General features: G+C 43.2%; 1 protein-coding gene across 3 annotated transcripts in view; it reads left to right on the top strand.

The window, feature by feature from the left end:
• The window catches only part of TENM2 (teneurin transmembrane protein 2), a 6300157-nt gene that overhangs the window by 5613444 nt on the left and 663175 nt on the right, over nt 1–23538 (top strand). For all 3 annotated transcript variants that reach the window (XM_073589482.1, XM_073589484.1, XM_073589485.1), the window contains one exon: nt 3034–3180. In XM_073589482.1, the coding sequence (XP_073445583.1) occupies nt 3034–3180 (147 nt within the window). The remainder of the gene's footprint in view (nt 1–3033; nt 3181–23538) is intronic.

The following is a 23538-nucleotide window of genomic DNA, read 5'->3' as shown; positions in this document are numbered from 1 at the left end:
CAGGGATACTCACAAAATTCACCATTTTGAGATGTACTCTTCATACCTGTTTGCTAGACCTGGAGCCAATGCACCAAACTGGCAGACAGTAGTGAGCCACAATTCACTATCTGACTACTGTATCTATCCACTATTTGTATCCAGTTTCAAATTTAATCTTTCTACTATATCTATCCATTATCTATTGTTTCTACTATATCTATCAACTATCTATTGTAAGTGCAGTATCTGCTATATATATCCACTGTCTATTTTATCAGTTCAATTCAATTTCAATTCAAAGAAGCTTTATTGCCAGGACCAAATAAACATTAGTTTTGCCAAAGCATGTGTCCAGTAGGGAATAGGGAGTAGGGACTGTGGGGGATAATGGGTGGGGACTGAAGGAACGATGGATGGAGTACAGGATGGGGGTAAGGAAGTCCGTGGCATATCATGGTTGTCTTTCTCACAGCCTATGGCATGCGCTCACATATTGCGCTGCTATCTCCACGGCGCTTTCTTCTTCCCCCAGCAGGATATATGTTTTCTCTTCCTCCTTCATGGAGCTGAAATCCGGGAAGAGATTGGATAGTCTCCTGAGGAGACTGTCCCTCACTGCTGAGTATTTGGTGCAGTGTAGCAGGAAGTGGGTCTCATCCTCCAGGGCCTCCAGGTCACAGTGTAGGCACAGTCTGTCTTCCCTGGGCTTGTAGCTCTGCTTCTGCCAGCCAACCTCGATGGCCAGATTGTGGGCACTGAGTCTATACCGGCTCAGGATCTGTCGGTCTCTGGGGTACAAGAGTTTCTCCAGATATGGAGCCAGTCTGTAGTCTCTCTGTAGACTCTAGTACATGGTCAGTTTCTGAGAGCTGCTGATCTCATTCTTCCAGTCACTTATGTACCTCTCCTGCCCCTCATCTACCATCTTCCTGATTCTGGCTTTTGTCAGGCTCCTATGGTTGAAGGTTCAGTCAGGTTGGGTTTAGATGAGCTGTTCCAGGGCTCCTGGTTTGTGGAGACCACCTATATGTAGCATGGCTTTATAGTGATGGGAGCTTGGGTTGCTGCTCTGTAGGTGAGCCTGGAAGGACAGCGCCATCTTCATGACCGCTGAATCTGCCCAGCTCAGCACGGCAGGCACTGTTGGTGGTGCTCCGATGGACTTGGAGAAGGTGTTTTCAGAACTCCAGGTGGAATATTTCTGTTGGACTGGAATCCCACTTTGACCAGTCTGGGTATGTGTGAGGGCCCCAGACTTCACTGCCGTACAGGAGGATTGGGGTGATTATGGCATCGAAGATTTTTAGCCAGACCCTCACTAGCGGCTTCAGATGGTAGAGTTTCCTTCGGATGGCAAAGAAGGTTTTGCAGGCCTTGTCCTTCAGGGTCTCTATGGCTTGTTTGAAGCCCCCTCACTGGTGAATTTCAAGGTCCAGGTAGGTATATTTGTCCGTTTCTGAAAGAGCGCAGTTGTTTAGCACAAATGGAAGGTGCTGGTTCGATCTTGGTTTTCTTTTCTGGAACACCATGATGTTTATCTTTCTGCTATATCTATCCTCTATCTATTGTATCTTTCTACTGTATCTATCGACTATCTATTGTTTCAATATGCTGTACTGTCTATGATTTCGCTCTACTGTATCTATCCACTATCTATTGTTTGTATCTGCTGTACTTAAACACTGTCTATGTACCTATGTGTCTATGTCTGTACCTATCCACTATCTATTATTTCTATCTAATAATAATAATAATCTTTATTTTTTTTATATAGCACTAACATATTCCGCAGCGCTTTACAGTTTGCACACATTTTCATCACTGTCCCCAAAGGGGTTCACAATCTAAATTCCCTAACTGTATGTCTTTTGGAATGTGGGAGGAAACCCATGCAAACACAGGGAGAACATACAAACTCCTTGTAGATGTTGTCATGGGTGGGATTCAAACCCAGGAGTCCAGCGCTGCAAGGCTGCAGTGCTATCCACTGAGCCACTTTGCTGCCCATATCTACTATATCTATCCACTATCTATTGTATGTATCTACTACTGTATATCTATCGACTATTTATTTTATCTATCTATTGTATCTATTCACTATCTGTAGTATATATCTATTGTATGTTATTCTCTCAATTATATCTGTCTACTGTATCTATCCACTATCTATTGTATGTATATACTATATCTATCCGCTGTCTATTTTATCTATCCTTTTTATTGTATCTAGAATCTGTATATATCCACTATCTATTATTTGTGTCTAATGTATTTACCCACTCTATTTTATCTATCTAGTGTATCTATCCACTAGAATATTTCTACCTACTGTAAATATTCAGTCTAGTGTATATATCTACTGTATCTTTACATTCTGTAGTATATATCTATTTTATCTATCTACTCTATTGTATCTGTCTAATATACCTTTCCTGTCTGCTGTAGCTATCTATTGTATCTATCCACCTATTGTATCTTTACTCTGTGTATCTATTTACTGTATCATTCTTCTCTATTGTGTTTATCTCCTATCTATTGTATCTAATACAGTATATATCCACAATCTATTGGATCTATCAACCCTATAGCTAGCTGTATCTTTTCCATAGACATCATGAAAACTACAGTACCCTTGGTTACAGCTATTTTGCTAATTTCTAATAGGGAATTAATTGACGAGTATAGCTTTTTCTTTAGTTGAATAAAAATTGCTTTAAGCTTTTGTGTTTAGTTCAATTACATGTTGCTATTAAACCAGAATTGAACAATGTTTATTTCCTACTGAGCTTTATTTTACTGAATGTCTTAGGGCTGGTGCTTGCACTGGAGTTTTTAATGCAGTCAAGTGTGAAATATATTGAATTTTTAAAGTATACAGTACATAGTTGATATGGCTAGTAATTTTGATTTAAGATGCATCCAACCAAGCATAGCTGTGGCTGATGGAAGATCAATTTTCAGGCATGGATTCATTTTATCATCTATGCAGACCGCAGTCATCTATTCCTGATCGCTATCTTTTATACTTATCTTCTTCCTTTCTTCAACCAGATGGCTGCCCTGATCTGTGCAATGGCAATGGGAGATGCACACTTGGTCAGAACAGCTGGCAGTGTATCTGCCAGACCGGCTGGAGAGGGTCTGGATGCAATGTTGCCATGGAAACTTCTTGTGCTGATAACAAGGATAATGAGGGAGGTGAGCAAAAGTCTTCCATTTAAAATCCCTAAAGAACAGAAGGTTATATGTTCACTTTAGATGAGTGATTTACTGTCAGAAATCTGCTACATTTTCAAAAATACTGATATGCAAAATAATTTGGTAAATATATCACAGTAATCAAAATTGTACTGTAATAGTCAAATTTCTACTAGTTTATTGATTTCTAACAATATACTGTTTTACACGCCCTCACAGGTTATTTAAAGAGATTGTCCAAGATTAGAAAAGGGGTTCATTTTTGTTTTCAGAAATAGCTCCTGTTATGCTCCTGGGCTTTTTTTGGCTTTTTACCTCATGTCCATTCTAGTCAATGTGACTGAACGGCAAATATAAGCAAATTCCAGATAACCCTTCTAGGACATTATTTCATCTAACTGAATTCAGAGGCATTTTGTCACATGCATACATAACAGCTTACCCCTTAGATGTTGTACTTAAGGGCCTGTTACACATAGCAATATCGCTAAAGCGTCACCAATTTTGTGACACAGCAGCGATATCGCTAGCGATATCGCTACATGTGACACTCGCCTCCGACCGGCCCCCCCACTGGCTATCGCTGATCGCTGGTTTCTCATTGTCGGCTTCCTGCTGGCACCGACGAGCGAGCCATGGACGCAGGCGGAAGACGGTCATCATTGCTGCGTCTGAGGGGTGAGTACCGACCGCTGCTGCGTCGCTGCTGAGATCTGCCTGTTTGGCAGCTCACTAGCGACCATTTAGCGATGCACCAGCGATCCTGACCAGGTCGTATCGTGGTCGGGATTGCTGGTGCATCGCTAAATGTAACGGGGCCTTTAATAGCAACCATAGCCATAGGATCTAAGTGGTAACACAAAGGTGAAAGACTTTGTCACTCCATCACTCCCTTCCAATCACCCAAGGCTTAATGAAGGTTTTTTTTACTAAAGAGGATCTGTCACTGGGTCAAAAATGACCAGTTTTTGCTTGCATTATTTTCCTGCAACTTCCCTGAGTGTTTCGTTATACATTTTTTAATTCGCTATATGGTTCCAGAGATATGATTCTTTTTATTCTGTGGTAATTTTTAGAGTCTTTACCAATGAGTAACAATGCAGAGCAGCCTAAAAACATGACCCCAGAGAATGATGTGAGTAATATCCACTTACAGGGGTTTCCCCACCAACAAAGTATATTTTGATCACTAGATCTTGGAATAAAAATACGTTCCACAATTGGATGTGATTAAAAAAAATGTCTGACCGTACAGGGACCATGGTCTTATCATACCACAGCTCCTGGGCAGGGGAGGAAGCAAAAGAGAGTATACAGATATTACAGCATGGGATCGCAGTTGATCATTCTGTGAGGTAAAACATTTGCTATTTATTTTTAGACATGTTTTACCTCACAGACAGAATCACCTGCGATTTGATGATCGGTCTGTATACTGTATCCTGTCTGTATACTGTCCTGTATATATACTGTACTTGATGCTGTCCTATCCCGTCTGTGTACTGTATCCTGTCTGTATATTGCACAGTCTATATAATGTATTTAATGGCATCATTTCCTGTTTGTATACTGTCTATTGTTTTCTCCCCTAGCCCAATATACATGGCTGAAAACATATGGCCAGTGTCTGATAAATGCTGCCCGCTGTCAGGTTACATTTAAGGAAACCTGCACTAACGAGCTTCACTGAACCTGTTGTACCACAAAATTATGTCCCCAGTGCACTTTTCCTTCATATTATCTGCATGACAATACAATGCAATTAAGAAGTCTTACAATATACTATATAAGAATTCAAGAAATCATTGGTTTAAGTTGCCTAATTTTTGCATAAAATTTTAAAAACCATTGTTAAAAATTATTAAAAAATTACAAAAATTTAAATTACCTCCATTTGGTAGATATAAAAAAGTATGTAAAAAATAGGTGCCAGACCTTGCAGGCATAGACCAATTCTCAATATAGTACAAAAAAGATGAAGACAGTACTCCTTCTTAGAAAAAATAATGGTTTATTAGCCCATATAGGCTCCTGTGATATTTCAGCTCAAGGCTCAGCTTGAGAAAGGCTCACAACCTGAGCCGAAACATTGCAGGAGCCCATATGGGCTAATAAACCACTTTTTTTTTCTAAGAAGGAGTACTGTCTTTGTCTTTTTTTGTACTATATATATTTATTTCTTATGAGATTTTTTTATTCTAGTTTTGTTATTCTTTATTTGTTGCTGTTGATGACAAGCTGATATCCTAATATCTGGGCATTCCTTGTTGTACAGTCTTTTGCCTAGCAACCTTTTTTATGTGCTTTTTATCTTGCTTTAACGTTTACCAATAAACATTTATTAATTTTTTCTTCGGCTCCTATACTGCTGTCGTGTATGTAGGTTTTTTGTTCCTCGAGGAGAGCCTTCTATTACATGATGAAATATAGGTATTCTATTAAAATATTAATCTATTTGTTTCACCAAGTGAATGTGGTAAAAAATGTGGTTAAAAAAATTAATTCTAGAATTCCTCTTTTAAGCTATTTTGTTGTCCCAAAACTACCATACAAAGCAAACAAAAAGTTTTATGTACCCCAAGATTTTACCATTAAAAAACACACCATCTATGCTGACTGTATAAACAGCAAAAGAAAAAAAATGATTACATTGTCATGTTATATTAGCAAACACAAATTCAAGAACTATACTGACTTCTTTCTTCCCAAATTAAGGTTTAGGTCATTAAAACATAGGTTAGTATAAACTTCTACATTTGGCCCATCTATTTTATATCTTAATGCACAGTAATAGCCTAACATATACAAAAGAAATGAAATGTTTGTATGAAAACAGGTCATTCTTGTCAATAATTAGAAGCACAATTGCTTTAGAATTAACTTACTCGGGTGTCATAATCGTCCATGCAGAAATTGATATAGGGCTTGACTTTGTTTATGTTAGAAGCAGAAAAGATCAGACAGACCATCTGCTTTGGATGCCAATATGCCATTGATATACAAACATTTTTTTCCAAAATTCAGCTTCAACTAATCCATCTTATGCGCTGCCATTTGAAGCTAAAATTGCTCCTCCATGCACTATGAATCAACAGATTGTGTACAGGAATAAAACAAATCTGCTAAGTTCTCTCTTGTTTATGAGCTTAGATGAGAACTTTAGACTGATAGGGGATCAGAAAGAATCACAATGGCTTGTTATCAATGTGTTAAATCATCTGAATGCTCTAGGGAAAATAATGCATAAAACAAAACCCTTGAGGCAGAGGGAATGCCAAGACGTTTTCTGGCTGGTATTTGTATTAACTTCTTTCTAAATTACACATGTATACGTTATGCCTATTAAGAAGCCCTGTTTCTAGATGACTATACAGTAGTAAGACCACAGTTTAACCCCTTAAGGACCATACCGATTTTAGCCATAATTGTAATTTTTTTTGCTGACAGCTGTATGAGGGTTTGTTTGTGTGGGACACACAATTTCGGTGTATACATAATTTATTATCTAACTCTATTAAAGGGAATCTGTTAGCAGGTTTTTGTTATATAATCTGAGAGCAACTTGCTATTTTTCCATCAATAAAACACCTTGGCGACGGGCAGCGCCGATTCAAAACCTCCAATTCTGGAGATGGAAAGGGTTTTCCCAGGCACCAAGTCTTGAGGGGACACCACCTCAGGACGTACCAGGGTTCATTCAACGCCTGTGTCCCGCAATCCCATGACCGCTGAGCAGCCGATGGTGACGGGTTGGTAATTGTCCAGGGACCTCCCACCACCCCCTCCCACACACAAAACAGTGGACGGTTTCTGGGAGAGGGATGGGGCCTTCTGGCGCTGGGGACACACAGCCTTAAAGTGTCCCGGCTGGTTGCAATGATCACAACATCTGGGTTCTGTTCCTGGCCTGGAGGGGGCAGCAGGGGGGTACACTCCTTGCACTCTGGGGGCTGGGGGGACAGGGGCAGGATTGGGCTTACCCACTCTCCAGGTGCTGCTGGCAGGCTTCTTTGGCTCGAACGCCCTGTTGTTGGCATACTTGTCTGCCAGGGCAGCTGTAGCAGAAGCCCCCTTTGGCTTCCGGTCACGGAGGAACTGCTGGAGGTCCTCTGGGCAGTTCCACAAGAACTGCTTCATGACGAACAGTTCCTGGACCTCCTGGCGGGTGGGGAGCTCTAGGCCCGAGGTCCAGTGCTCCGCAGCTCTCAGCAGTGCCCGCATGTGGTCGGTCCAGGTGTCCTTTGAGCCCCGCTGCAGGCTCCGGAACTTCCTGCGGTACGACTCCGGGGTGAGGTTGTAGTTGTTAGGAGTCAGATTTCTGCCTCTCCTTTGCTGAAATCTAGATCCACACATTCTGCAGTCTCCTGCTCCTCATCTGCTGTAGAGGAGACTGCAGAGGAGATTGCCTTGCGGCAACTCTCTCCAGACTCTAAGTCCTCTACTCCTGCGTCTGAGCATGCTCATGGGACGAACTCTCATTGGAGTTCGGGAGTCAGGTGTTCAGGTCCTGTGTCGGATCCCATTGGCTCCTCTTGGAGACCTGCAAATTTCCGGAAGGTCCCGTTCGCTATAAGAAGCGCGCATGGCTGTTCCGCAATGCGCTAGTATAGTCATACTTGCTGCTGTGTGTATGTGGATGGATGCATGGACTGGTGAATGACTCATTTGAAACCCCCTTCCTTTGATATTATGGCTGTGTGAGGGAATGAGTTATAGCCAGTAGTGAGCGCCAGCGCGCCATTGCTCCACTATTGCACCTGCTAGCGTCTAACATCGCGCTTGTGTTACTGCGGTGTTACCTTGCGGCAAGTCTCACGCCGCGCTGCTGTAGCAGCTATTATTTGCGTCTGCAGTTGCAGCGCAGTTTTCCACGAGAGTACGGTAGGTCCTGGCGGAGTGAGTGCTGTTTTTTAACTACTCCGGTGACCATATACCGCTCGTGCACCGCTGAGTTCCTGTGTTCTGAACGGGCTCATCGTTGTTATATTTGCTTTATTGGCTCTGTGCATTTAACAGATATTCCTTTGTGCACCTGGGTACTATCTAAACCATGTGCACATTACCACCAGATTGCTCTGCGTCACTTAGCTGCAGTTTCTCCATCTACCGCACGGTGGACCCCGAGTGGCGAAGGCACTTCATTTATATTTTTTATTTAGTGCCTTCCGCCACTCCTAACAGTAGTGCTGGATCAGGGCCCGCTTGATGCTGTTGTAGTCCTGCTCCTCCCGGCAGGTAAGTCCCCCCAAGACTTCCAGGGACTTACCCCTCAAACAGGGGGTCAGGTACCTTGCCCACTGATCCAGGGCCAGATGGTGTTGGAGGCAGGTTCTCTCAAAGGCCAGCAGAAAGGAATCCAGGTCTCCATCCTTTTCAAGCAGGGGAAAGTCCTCCACCTGGACCTTGGAAGCCTTGGTCCCTGGTGGGGCTGGAGCATCCAGCGGGAGCCCGTGCTGAGCCATCTCCAGCCAGTGCTGGCACTCCGCAGCTTAACGGCAGCCTGCAGCACACGTTCGGCAGGCTCACGCTCCACTGCTTTCTCTGCCGCCACCAGGACTCTGTCATGGGCGGCGTTGTTACCAGCCTCGAGCTGTGACATAGCCGCTTGGAAAAGGGCCTCCGATCAGGACATGCTGGGGCGGGCAGGTGGTGGACAGTCCACTGCAGGACTGAGCACGGGGGTCTGGCTCCTTGGGGAGCCCTGGCTGAGCTCCCCCTCGCCTTCATTGGTATTGTCCTCCACCTCCTCATAGACCATAGCATTGACCTCCCCCTTTGCCTTACTCCTGGTGCCTTCCACCATCTTGGGAACCTCTGGTTACTGACACAGCTGCAACCCTGACCTCGAACACAACTTACTGTATTATATTTACACGCTGACCGTCTATTGCTGGACTGACCTTAAGACCCCAGCAGTGAAAGTTACCGCTGGTAGTCTCTAGTGTCTGGGAGTAGGGGTCCCACGCACACTATTACTCTGATCCCACTGCTGCCACCAATGTGGAGGAACAGGACCCGTTCCTCCCACGTCACCAATGTGACGTAACTACACAGGCACAGCTCTCCGGCGCCCCTTTTGTCTCTCAGGTCAGTAAGGGAACTGCACCTAGAGCAAATGGCCACCGGGCAGGATGTCCTGTTACCCGCTGGGTATTCTAAGATTCGTAATCAGAGTAAAAGCATCAGCCCAAGATTAATTTTATGGTTTAATTGCCTTAAGGGCGCACTAGATAATTACAGAAATATACAGTAAGCTATACAATGGAATTACAGTGGATTTGCAGTCAGAGTAAAATATAACAATAAGGGTACAAGACTTAGAGATATTAAGCTGGAGGTCAATTTACCAGATTGTAGGTTGCATGTGGGTGCCAGGATCTCTGCAGTCCACAGGTACAAGAATCTTAGTTGCCGGACAGACCCCAAAGCGTGGGCCGCTGCTCCCCTTGGCAGATCTGTCCCCAGTTCCTTCTTAGATCATCATCGTCTGGTTCTTCTGTGAGAGAGAGAGAGACTCTCTGCCATGGGCTGCTAGTTCTTAGGCACGCTAGGTCCCTCCCCCTGTGTCAGAGGGTGGGCTAATAATCTCCACCCTTTAGCTCCCTGCAGAACTTATTCCCAATATCTAAGAAAGGGGGTAACTTTCAACAGCATGATCGGATCAGGACATGAGCGGTACCAGTGAATGCGGTTTGTTTTGCCTGTCGTGTGGAGAGCAAACATGGCCCCATTGGGTCGCTGTGGAGGGCCAATCTATGTATCTCAGGCCCTAGAACCCTCACGGACTCAGGAGTCGCACTGCCAGATGCGCGATTTCCTCAGGGTCACTCAGATATTTTTCATGAGTCCATAACTCGAAAGATGTGCTCATAATCCATGATCCCAGGATGGAGTCAGGGCGGCTGGGAGAGACAATGGATGTGTATTTCTGTGTCTAGCTGACCGGTATATTCTAATTGAAGCCCCCAGGCTCCTTCCTGCCCCATGCTGACGTGGCTTCTACTTAAGCTTTGAAGTTCTGTTTTGGGCCTTATCTCATTAACATACTAAAAGACCTTGCTATTCAACATTGGAGCACTAAATCCTGTTTTCTTCAATATGCGTACAGGCCCTGGGGGGGGTAGGAGCAGTTAACTCCTTCATCACACTATGTTAGGACTATTTTTTCATGACAATAATGGAACCATTTTGTGATACATTTGATTTTTTATCACACTTTTTGGTAGTATGAATAAAAAAATGGTAAATCAAAATTTTTTTTAACATCATTTGTTAGTCGATATACCATGTTAGCTTTATTATGTAGGTAAATACAATTATGATAATACTAAATTTACATTTTTTATGTTTTACTTTTTGCCCACAAAAAATCCTTTGTGATTACCATGATCTGAGGCTTAAAACTTTTTTATTTCTGTGTAAAAGTTGTATGTTTTTGTGGGAGAAGCCGTGCCATTTTTGAGTACATACAAGTTTTTAATCACTTTTAACTTTTTAGATGAAGGGATGAACAAAAATAGCAATCCTGCCATTTTTTGTTTTGCTTTGTTTTTCTAGTGCAGTTTACCTTTCTGGGATAAAAAAATGATGTGGTTTGATGGTGTCGGTTTCCATGATTGCAGTGATATCCAATTTATATAAGTACAATTTTTTGCATGTTACTACTTTTGCATAAGAAAATCACTTTTTAAATATTTTTTTTAGGTCATAATGTTCTGAGAGCTATAACATTTTTATTTGTTTTGCTTTAAAATTCTATGGGAAGACCTGTTTTTGCATAGCAAATTAATATTGGCACTATTTTTTTGTGTTGCAAACTGTACAACATTTTGATCCTTTTTTGTATAGCAGAGCAAAAAATTCAATGCAAAACAATGCAATTCTTGCTTTGTTTTCTTTTTTGCATTTACTTGTGGAACTAACCATGTGGCATAAATAATAATATAGTTTTATGATATGGGATGGCCTTTTGGGGGCATTTGCTTTGTTCCTATCTAACTCACTTTTCTATTGGAAAAACTGGAATTTGAGTTTTTGAATGGGTTCACTCTAAGGGGACTTGAACATACAATCTTTTGACCTTATAGATAATGGACTGTTCTACTTAAGAAATAGTAGTTGGGAAAACTGGGAAATGGAAGAGGGCACAATAGAGTTTTAAATGTAAAAACAAACACAGAAACCAACATGGATCTGTTCACCTGGTGGTGATGCAACAAAGCAACGTGTATCAAACGCATATATCAGCTGCTGCAGGGCACGAGTCCAAAGGACTTAGAGAAAGAACATATCTGGGTGAAGTGTCACTGGATGCACTGTGGATAATTAATTCCAACAAAGACTTTCCTTGAAAACTTTATTTTAGCAGGTTTACAAAGTCAATGCGTTTCGAGGTCAATGCAGGATCTCTTCATCAGGACAAAAAACTAGATTTTTGTCCTGATGAAGAGGTCCTGATTTGACATTGAAACACATTGACTTTGTAAACCTGCTAAAATAAAGTTTTCAAGGAAAATATTCATTGCATATAATTATCAGCATGCATCCAGTGACACTTCACCCGGATATGTTGTTTCTACAGTACTTATGTAATGTATCTCAGTCTATTAGACTGACAGGAAGCCCACTTGACCCCACCTTCAGCAAGATCTATTGGGTCTTTGACCATAGCAGATTTGGAGGCTGGTTTTAGAACTTCGATTGCCATAGGAACCCACTGGTACCCCATGTACACATTGCAGGGGTGCAGATTGGCTGACATAGGTTGCTCTCTCCATATGTTGAAATCTTTCAAAGCAAAGTACATTACTTACAACTTGACACATGTAGAAGCCTTAACTATCCCTACTACTAGCAAGTCTAATTAAAAATTAAGTAAAATAAATCCCGAGTTGAATAAATGAATGTGATTGTCTCACCCAATTGTAATCAGAAAATTGATAATGTAAGTATCAGAAATTGAGATTTTCTCAGCATAAATCATCCTAAAGCCTTATCTTAGTTTTTTCAATTTTTAAGTGCCTGATTTAATGGAACATGAACACTGTTTGTGCCGGTCCAGCAGTCTGATAAGTGACCAGCATTGTGCTGAAAATTAAATTCTAAGTACATTTTAATAACTGCAGCTTATCCTGACTACAGACATAGAAAGCTTCTATGCTGTAGAAAGAAAAAGAAAAATCTTATTTCTGGGAACACCAGAACTAAATCAGTTTTGGACCACCTGGTCAAGGGTTGTTTTGCACTAGAAGATTTCTGCATCAGAAAGAAAGAGAAAATCTTTGATGGAAACATCACTGCTTCAGTCGGATGGAACTCTCTTTATATTGTCCTGTTTTAGTGGCAGATGGAATGTACTTTGTAGCAGTCAAGGGTTAGAGAGAGAATAATAGATGAATAAGCCTGATGACCCGCAAGTCTCTATAGGCAATTCTCGGAGTCTTGTGGGACCATCCTTCAGACACCAAAGGTGTACAAAGAAGTTTGCAGCATATACTTGCCTGAAGGTATATTTTATTATTCATGCATTTATGATGCTGCAAGGACATATTTTTATAAAGTGAGAACATTTTTCTGGAGCTGTAGATTTTTAAAATACAGTATTAGATTTAATTATATTACTATTCAAGCCAATTAGCTTTCCATGTTATTCTACAGAGATACATTTTAATTATAGAAGGATTAATATTAGAAAGAAAATGAAATAATTAAATTTGGATATAAAAAATCAATTTTTACAGTTAATTTAATGTTTTGGGTTCGAATGTATATGAAAGATTTTTACCAAACCACCATTCATGCTTCTACCAAATGTGTTATAGTGCAGTACATTGTAAAAAATATAATGTATACTTAAAGATAGTAATGAGAATCTTCAAATATCTAGACATTTTATGTCCAGAACAATATATCTACTAGAGACAAGTCTACCATGGATATATTGGGTAGGCAAGATTTCCAACTTAGTTTTATAGAGAGATGCCCAGTCACCAAAGGTCAGTTACCTACATCGAACTACTATGCTGGCATTCATCCAGATGCTTACAGGGCACCATCTTTATGATAAATATCTTTACAACCCTGTGATTTCCATAATTCCACTTTTAATGCATGATTGAGAGTAATTTTAATGATATACAAGTCATGGAAAAATGGAAGCAAAATTTTCAAAACGTCATTTTATTCAGTATCGCTTGAGCCAATGCACAGAAAAACAAGCACTTACACGCCTTGGCATGGCAATCAGTAAGGTTATTAATAGTTGATTGAGGAATGTCCAGCCTTGCTTAATGCGCTTGGGCATTCAATTCATTAAGATCCACTGCTGGCAGCTCTCTTTGCAGTTCTCTCATTAAATACATCCCAGATGTGCTCAATGGGAGACAGTGCTAGTAATTCTGTAGCATCACATGGCCATGGTAGCAGGTTTAGGCCATGCATCAGTGATCAGTGTTGGATGCAATAATAGCATGAGATTGGTCTGCAGACCACATGGACAACGCCATGAAGACGCTTTCACAAAGGAATGCCACACCAGTTATTTTTCTTAAATTATTGTGTGGGATGTGGTACTGTGGAGTAGCCAGACCACTCTAGTGTTGATCCCAGGCATAGTAACAGCTTAGCGTTGCATTGACTAGGTCATGGAAACAGTGGTATACTTATTTATCCGAAGTGCCCCAGCATCCATTTTTCAATATGGCAACGTCAGACTGCATGTTGTTTGTGCTACTGTTAATAGCTTGTGTGGCCTAAATGTACTACCATGAAATAGTCAGAGTGAGACAGATATATGGAGCGCCAGGCTGACAGGTCTCAGGGCGCTGGTAATGGTAATGCGATGCTGCTCCTGTCAGGTGCCTCTAGAGAGGATATAAACATGGGAAGCAAGGTAACCCGATTGCAGGGGAGCGCAAAGGAAAGGGAGAAGCTTTAAAGGTTTTCTTTATTAAGTTCCACTATGCGTTTCAACGGATAACCTCCGTCTTCATCAGGTGGCAAGTACAGGAAGTGGGGGAAAGGGAGCATAAAAAGGGCTGACGGCCAATCACAATTAAGGTGCAATCATTAGGGACACTTGAGTAGGAGGCATAATTAAAATAAAAGGAGGAAAAGAGAAATTACATGGGTATAATATAAAAGACAATTACAACAATAAAATGAAGGGGAATACATTATATAAGACAATATATGAAAATACTGAATAAAATATACTAAAAAAGGGGTATAGTTAAATGATTTTTTCAATAATAAGATTTAACCCCTCAGGTGCTAAAGTGCCGAGTTTAAAAATCCAGTAGCTCTTTCTTCTTATTAAAGCCGCATAACGGTCCGGGGTATCTGCAGGTATCTGATCAATTTTAGTGAGTTTTAAAGAACTTAAGTATTTGTTATGTGCTACAAGGAAATGTTTTGACAGACTAAGCATTAGATATCCATTACAGATATTCTGGCGGTGTTTGTTTATCCTCGCATGCATAGTCTGTATTGTTCTCCCAACATATTGCAGCCCGCAACCGCATTCAATCTGGTATACAACATAACAGGACTGACAGTTCACATGGCAATTGATAGTGAAACTTGAACCTGTGGTGTGTGACCGAAAAACTAATGTTCCATTATTAATGGACATACAGCATAAACATTTCTGTTTTTTCATGAAAAGCAGCCTGGATTGGGAAGTGACTGACTGGTAACCAACTTACAATTTTACTTAAAAAAATGCTTTATCCCAATTAATTTGCACAGCACTGTATGTTGGTAGCCAAATCCGCCCATCTCTCATAGCTACCCACCACCCAGTCCCAGGTGCAACAAGCAAACCTCTTCGTGCTTTCATGCACTAGAGAGAATACTCTGGATTACATCACAGAGACAAGTCATCTCTGTGACACATACCTTCCATCGACTATGTGACCATTAACCACACTACACCCCAGTATCTGAAACCTGGAGATTTTCTGAAGCTGAAGGGCGTTATAACCTTATTCCTGATCACCATTTTAAAATGACAATGAGGGAATCAGGCCCCTTAAAGGCTGCTATTTTAATTCATATCCAAGGTCATTAAGGGGCTAAAGGTCTCATGCTCGTGACAGAGCCATATAAAGTTTGGGCTGTACAGCAAGAAACTGTGAAGACGTAAACTCTTTGTATGGTGGTGCATGGTTGTATTGTCCATACAGTTCCATATTCTTGAGATATTATCCCCAAGTGACAGTGTAATTTGTACTTTTAATGGCTAAAAGTGTAATTTGTGTTATACATTGTGTTCTGTACACCTTCATTTGAAATCTGAGGCATACTATGGTACAGTGAGGTCCCTGAGAAGTCTATGGGGGATCTATTTCTACTCAATGCAGCTTTGAACTTTTATGGACCATAAACTAGCATGTGCAGAATGGTTGTCAGGGAGAACGAACCCTTGTTGTATTTTTTCTCTCTTTACATATGTCTGAAATCAGAAAAACAGATAAGATTGTATTCAAAATTTCCCCAAGTCGCAAACATTTCTGGCCAATGAAAAATGTTCTTTTCCCAATTCAGAAACTGTATAGTTCAGGCTTATAAGTTTATGATCAATACATGAGCATGTATTATGAGCATAAGGCATAGTAGTTAAAGTGCATTCTAGACAATAATCTTGATGCTTCCTATCCCTACTGGGTGCAATCTTCTTAAACAGTTTAATATGTCATTGCTAAATTCAGCTTATTCCCAAGGTTCCCTATCCACGTCAAATGCAAATGCTTGAGCACAACACATCAAACCTATCTCCAGATTGACATCTTCCGTCTACAGCATTCTAATCAATGAGAATCCTCATTCTCCTCAGCTTCCGTCCTTGCCACTATCTCCGAGATATTCTAGCTGCAAAACCAACGATGCTCCACCTCATGACCAAACTCACACAAGCCTCCAGCTCACCCTTGCACTCCTGATGAACACTTTTAGACTTTTCGTTCTTATTTTTATGACATTATATAACAACTAAACTCGGCTCATGTGTTAACATCACTCAAGGATGAATAATGTTGGTACATGAGCACAGTTTTTTTGTTCTACAATGTCATAAAAGTAAGAATTATATGCCTGTAACTGTCCTTTTGGTGCTGAATGGCAAAATCCTATCCTTGTAGCTCTAAAAGGCAACTTTTATGCTACTCTGTTAGTTCCTCCCACTTACTTCAATGTGTCAGCATTGCTATGCTTGCATCTAAGTGTTCATCAGGTTCTTCCAGGGCCTATTTTTATGTCAATACTAGAGTTGAGCGAAACGGGTCGAAAAAATTCAAAAGTCGCCGACTTTCGCCAAAGTCGGGTTTCATGAAACGAAACCCGACCTTAGCATGAGTTCGGCCACGAGGTCGGCGACCATCGCGCCAAAGTCACGTGTCAAAAGATGCTTTAGCGCCCTTTTTCAGCCAATCAGGAAGAACGGACACTGTGGGCAACGTGATGACATAGGCAGCGGTCACCACCATCTTTGAGAAGGGCATGCAAGTGATTGGCTTGCTTTGTGTGGCGTCACAGGGGGTATAAAAGGGCGTGCATGCCGACCGCCATGTTACTTATGCTGATCTCAGAAAAGGGAGAGCTGCTGCTGCTGCTGATTCTGTAGGGAGAGCATTAGGAAAAAAAAAAAAAAATGAAAAAAACGCTTCTGCTGATAGCGCTTTTCACTGTAGTTAGTTTGCAGTGAAAGGTGAAGATTTTTGCTTTTGTGCAGCAGCGCTGGTGGTGATTAGGCTGCCTTTTAAGGCTACCTGCATTGCTGTGTGCACACTGGTGTTCAAACTGCTTTTTGAAAAGCAATCCAAATTTTATTGTTTTGTCCTCGTGAGGTACTGAGCGTTCATTTTTTCACACACCGTACACCGTTGTACACTCCTCACACAGTACCGTGTACTGGCTGTTATCACGGCCAAATTGAAGCTGTGTGTGACTCTGTAAGGAATAGCCGAGGAGTTTGTCCGTTCTTACAGACCTACACCTTAGAGTTTTGTCCGTTTTTCAAACCGTTTCGTATATCTGCTGTTTGATTTCATTCAAAACTAGAGAGAGCGTATGTCAGTCCGTATACAAAAACACGGAGCTTGACAATCTGTGTGTGACTCTGTAAGGAAAATTCTAGGAGTTTGTCCGTTCTTACAGACCTACACCTTAGAGTTTTCTCCATTTTTCAAACAGTTTCGTATATCTGCTGTTTGATTACATTCAAAACTAGAGAGAGCGTATGTTAGTCCGTATACAAAAACACGGAGCTTGACAATTTTACATACACACACCGTACAGCATTGTACGTGTACGCTCCTCACACAGTAGCGTGTACCGGCTGTTATCACGGCCAAATTGAAGCTGTTAGGAATCTGTGTCCTGCCATACATATGCAGAGATTCAGATCCTCACATTTGTCTCCAGAGGCTAAGTCCTTTCGGCCAGCTTCTGAGCATTCTCGTGGAATGAGTTCCCATTGGAGTTCAGGAGTCAGGTGCTCAGGTCCTGCTACTGATTCCATTGGTTCAGCTCAGGGCTCTGGAGATTTCCGGCAGGTCCTGTACGCTATAAAAAGTGCGCATGGCCGTTCCGCCATGTGCTAGTATTCTCATACTTGCTGCTGTGTGTTTGGCATGGATGCTTGGACTGGTGGATGACTTATCATGAAACCCCCTCCCTCTGATATTATGATTTGTGAGTGATTGGGCAGCCACCAGTAGCAGCGCTAGCGCCAGCGCGCTCCAGCTATACCTTTTCAGCAGCTTAGCGTCTGCATTGTGCCAGCAGTTTGCAGCGTCTTGCCTGCGGCCCTCGCCGCGCTGCAGTTGCAGCCTAAACCCGCGTCTGCAGTTGCGACGCTTCGTGTCTTAACAAATGGTAGGTCTAGAGGGAGTAGTCCTGCTGTCGAAGGCTACTTCTGTGACTGTAAATACCGTGACACTTTCGCTGAGACTCTGTGAGTCTAAAAACAGACTCAGCGTTATTACCCATGTATGTATGCTTGCAGCTCTGGGAGTGCAACAGAGCTTGTCTTTGTGTTTGCAGCTCTGTGAGTAAAACTGAACTCACTCCAGCATTACTTTATATGTCTTTATGCTTGCAGCACTGTGTGTTCAACAGAGCTTGCTTTCTGCATCTGGGTCTCGTCCAAACCCTGTGCACTTCACCGCCTGATATCTCTGCAACCATCTAGCAGCGGTTTTACCAACTACCGCACGGTGGACCCCGAGCGGTGAACGCACTTTATTTATAATTTTATTTAGTGCATTCCACCGCTCATAACACTATCTGTGTGTGACTCTGTAAGGAAAAGTCTAGGAGTTTGTCCATTCTTACAGTCCTACAATCTAGGGAGATTCCAATTCTGCCCAATTCTACATACACCTTGTAGTTTGTCATACACTAGGCAATTTCTGCCTGTTACATTGCGGTGTAATATACACAGGGCCTGACAGAATACAACTGTGTCCTGAAGTCTGTAGAGAGATTCCATTTCTCCCCAGTCCTCTATACACCTTTTTTACACCATCCAGAATCAGCCTGTTACTTTGAGGTGTAAAATACACAGGGCCTGACAGAATCCAACTGTGTCCTGAAGTCTGTAGAGAGATTCCATTTCTCCCCAGTCCTCTATACACCTTTTTTACACCATCCAGAATCAGATTGTTAATTTGAGGTGTAAAATACACAGGGCCTGACAGAATACAACTGTGTCCTGAAGTCTGTAGAGAGACTCCATTTCTCCCCAGTCCTCTATACACCTTTTTTGCACCATCCAGAATCAGCCTGTTACTTTGAGGTGTAAAATACACAGGGCCTGACAGAATACAACTGTGTCCTGAAGTCTGTAGAGAGATTCAAATACTCCCCACTACTATATACACCTTGTACCTTGTTTTACAGTACCATATAGTTGGTGGTATTTTGGGTACATTTTCCCCCAAAATGAGGAAGTGTGGTGGAAGAGTCCATGGAAGTGGGCGGGCGTTGGCAGCTGGTAATGATGGTGTTGGTGGTGGATCTGCTGGTAGTGGCAAAAGCAAAATAGCACCAAATGCAGGAGGTGTTGAGCCTGTGTCATCGTCTGGCTCCACAAGGCCTCGAAGGCTTCCTTTTCTGAGAGTAGGTAAACCGCTTTTAAAGCCGGAGCTTCAGGAGCAAGTTTTGGCTTACACTGCTGACTCAGCCTCCAGCTCTATCGCCTCCTCTTCTAAAGTTTTAAAAAATAAAAGCACTGAGTCGTCATTGGAGGCTCATGGTCATGAACCACACCTTTCCTTGTGTCCTTCACCCCAACCAAAATTGAAGGATGTGGCAGGCCACACTACAGATTACTCCATGGAGCTTTTTTCACGTACCATGCCTGGGTTATCAAGTCAAATCGTGAATTACCCAGGCCAAGATGAATCTGACATGGAGTGCACTGATGCACAGCCACTGCTAGATTTATCTGCTGGTACATTCACTCAGAGCAATACATTGTCCTCGCAGTGTACTGAGCCAGAATCTGACCCTGATGAAACTCAGTTGCCCCCTCCCGCATACTATACCACCATACACGGTGACACAGAGGAAGGTGCACATGACATTGAAGAGGAGGTGATGGATGACCCAATTGTTGACCCAGATTGGCATCCATTGGGGGAAGAGGGTGCCGCTGCCAATAGCTCAGAAGAAGAGGAGGAGTATCTGCAGCAGGCATCGACATCGCAACAGCTGTTATCTGGCAGGCCCGGAGCAGTCCAAAAACGGGTTACAAAAACCAAAAGAGTTGCAGGACAGCTTGGCCAGACGGTCAAAATAGCACAGCGTGCAAGGCCTCAAAATGTCTTCCATAGTAGGAAGAGTGCAGTGTGGCACTTTTTTGAACAAAATCCTAATGATCAGGCAAAGGTTATCTGTAAGAAGTGCGCAAAGACATTTAGCCGAGGGAAAAATCTGAGAAATTTGAATACCAGTTGCATGCTTAGGCCGGAGTCACACTAACCTGCGCAAAATACGGTCCGTAGTTTACATGCGTAATACGGATGAATGACCCCTAAATAGTGCTCCGTAGGCCATCCGTAAGCAAGGTGAGGTTGCGTATTTTGTGCATGTCTGCATCCGTATGTAATCCGTGTGGCATCCGTATGCAATCCGTATGGCGAGATTTTCTCGCAGCCTTGCAAAATGGATATTTAACGGTTTTGAGGCCTGCAAACAATTTAAATCATTAGCCTGCACCCTATTTAGACACTCAGAAACAGGTGGCTGCCTCCATTCTGTCCATTTGTCACCTTGCTTTCACGAGGTGTGTTGGTGTTCTTTGTGCAGCATGCCAGAGGGTCTGAGATTCAATACAACTGAGCAGGTTCTCTTTACCTGGCTTTTGTCATGGCGCTTTGGGCAACCATACCCAGTGATAGTGGATCCGCGGAGGAGGAGACGCATGTGGGTCCATCCACTTTTGAGGCAACGACTCACAAGAGGTCATTTTCACCGCCTCTATTCTTCTCTGCGGGAGCATCCGGAGAAATTTTACCAGTACTGTCGCATGAGCATTTCCACATTTGATCGACTCTTGGAGACAGTGCGCCCTGGGATAACCTTTCAGGACACAAGGATGCGCAAAGCGATATCTGCAGAGGAGCGACTTCTACTCACAATACGGTATGTACTACACAACCACATTCTCTATGTTCATAATGTGTGTGCTAAATTATGTTTTTTGGCCTTCTTGGACAAAGTTTAATGCCCTCATCTTACTCCAAATATGTTTCAACTGACACACCAGATTGTTACATCTAATATGTCCTGCATATCACTTAGTCATTATGCCACCAAATATGTGTGTGTTATTCTCTCTCAATTCCTACCAAGTTTGGTCGGCATGTAACTGATTTTTTTGTACTTTAGCCATTCTAAACTTAAATATTTCTGTTGTTCTACAGCTTCCTGTCCACTGGCCTGTCTTATGCCGCCCTCCACCATGAGTTTCTCATTGGAAAGTCAACCATTTCAGGCATAGTGAGGTCTACATGTACAGAAATCTGGACAAGACTCCATCAAGTGGTCATGCCCGAGCCCAGGATGGAAGACTGGTTAAGGATATCAAGGGACTTTGAGGAGGACTGCCAGTTTCCAAATTGTATTGGGGCCCTGGATGGCAAACATATCAGAGTGCGTAAGCCGCCGAACTCTGGCTCCCAATTCTTCAATTATAAACAATACTTTTCTGTTGTATTGTTGGCTCTGGTAGACCCTCAATACAAGTTTATAATTGTTGACATTGGGGCCTATGGAAGGACGGGAGACTCTAGAGTCTTCAATACTTCCATAATGGCTCGGCGGCTACGCACCAACCAGTTGGATCTACCACCACCACGCCAGCTACCAGGCTCAGCCGAACAATCAGTCCCTTATGTCCTTGTGGCAGATGAGGCCTTTCAGTTATCGCGCAATGTCATGAGGCTATATCCCCGGCGCAACCTTGACCACAGGCGCAGAATTTTTAACTTGCGCCTATCACGTGCTAGGTGACTTGTGGAGTGTTCCTTTGGGATTCTTTGTGCCAAATGGCGGGTACTCCAGTCTGCCATTCAGTTGAGTGAGCAAAATGTGAATGAAGTTGTGAAAGCCTGTGTTGTTCTGCATAACTTCACCAGGATACATGATTGTTACTCCTCTGATGGTGTTGTGCGTAGGCCGGACAATGTGCGCAGAGTGAGACCACCTATGAACCCTCAACGTAGACCGCTCTCTGGCCTAAAATGCGTGATATTTTCACTATTTACTTTATCTCACCTGAGGGAGCAACTTCTTGGCAAGAGCATGCTGTGTCTATGTTATAATTTGTTTCTTTAATTGTGTCTAAATATATATTACTCAAGCCCTTATGATTCTATGAGTGTTTCATTGCATTGGTTTGTGTCTGTTAGTATGTTGTGAGGGATAGTGAAAAATCACACAGAGACATTAACTAGAGTAGACAAATTTTTAGTTTTGCCTTTTTTTTTGGGTTTGCTTAAAGGCAAACATAATATTGCCATAAGAAAATTTTGGCAATGGACAAAATGACCCTTTGTGCCTTCTTTAACTTTTTTTAAAATTAACATTACATAACAAAACACCAACAAAGATTAGGCAATAACAACATTGCTGCATGACTAGATTGAACTAGATTTGCCAACAAAAGGTGAGCTCCATCACCAAAATAAAGGCTACAAGATAACACTCACATTTCTTCATAATGTTTTCCAATCATAGAAAGATTCCACCATGACAGGCAGGCCCGGATTGGCAATATAACCAACTGGGCATTTTCCCGCTGTGCCGCTGTCACGTGGGCCGCGGGCGGCAGCGCCCGAACATCTGGCCGCTTGCCAGCTGCTGCGGCCACTGTGGCTCCTGCCGCCGGCCCTCTGCGGGCACGGCGGTGATAGATTCAAGTTCCTCCCGCACTGCAGGGAGATAAGCCGCCACGCCCCCCCACGCACCCCATCCTCGCCGTAGCATGAGACCCCCTCCCCCCCGCAGCCACTCACAGCGTCGCTCTCGCTTGCCTGCTCGCTCTGTTCGCAGGACCTGTGATGAGATCACAGGAGGGGAGGAGTCAGGGGGTCACATGATCAGGAGCCTTTGTCCAGACCCCCGATCATATCACCCCTGACTCTGCCCCTCCTGTGACCTCATCACAGGTCCTGTGCGCTCAGCCTTGCCTCTACCGTCTGCAAGACTCTGCTTTGCTGTTGTCATGGTGCTGGTTGAGGTAAGTATGTGTGGGGTCAGGATTTACAGTGTGGATGTAGCAGAGCTGTGTGTGTACGAGGTGTACGGAGCGGAGCTGTGTGTACGAGGTGTACAGAGCGGAGCCGTGTGTGTACGAGGTGTACGGAGCGGAGCCGTGTGTGTACGAGGTGTACGGAGCGGAGCCGTGTGTGTACGAGGTGTACGGAGCGGAGCCGTGTGTACGAGGTGTACGGAGCGGAGCCGTGTGTACGAGGTGTACGGAGCGGAGCCGTGTGTACGAGGTGTACGGAGCGGAGCCGTGTGTACGAGGTGTACGGAGAGGAGCCGCGTGTGTACGAGGTGTACGGAGAGGAGCCGCGTGTGTACGAGGTGTACGGAGCGGAGCCGTGTGTACGAGGTGTACGGAGCGGAGCCGTGTGTGTACGAGGTGTACGGAGCGGAGCCTTGTGTGTACGAGGTGTACGGAGCGGAGCCGTGTGTGTACGAGGTGTACGGAGCGGAGCCGTGTGTACGAGGTGTACGGAGCGGAGCCGTGTGTGTACGAGGTGTACGGAGCGGAGCCGTGTGTGTACGAGGTGTACGGAGCGGAGCCGTGTGTGTACGAGGTGTACGGAGCGGAGCCGTGTGTGTACG

The sequence above is a fragment of the Dendrobates tinctorius genome, unplaced genomic scaffold (assembly GCF_039654945.1).
Source record: "Dendrobates tinctorius isolate UK_male_01 unplaced genomic scaffold, ASM3965494v1 ptg000108l, whole genome shotgun sequence".
NCBI classification, from domain to species: Eukaryota; Metazoa; Chordata; class Amphibia; order Anura; family Dendrobatidae; genus Dendrobates; species Dendrobates tinctorius.
This window is presented reverse-complemented; position numbering and strand designations above follow the sequence as displayed.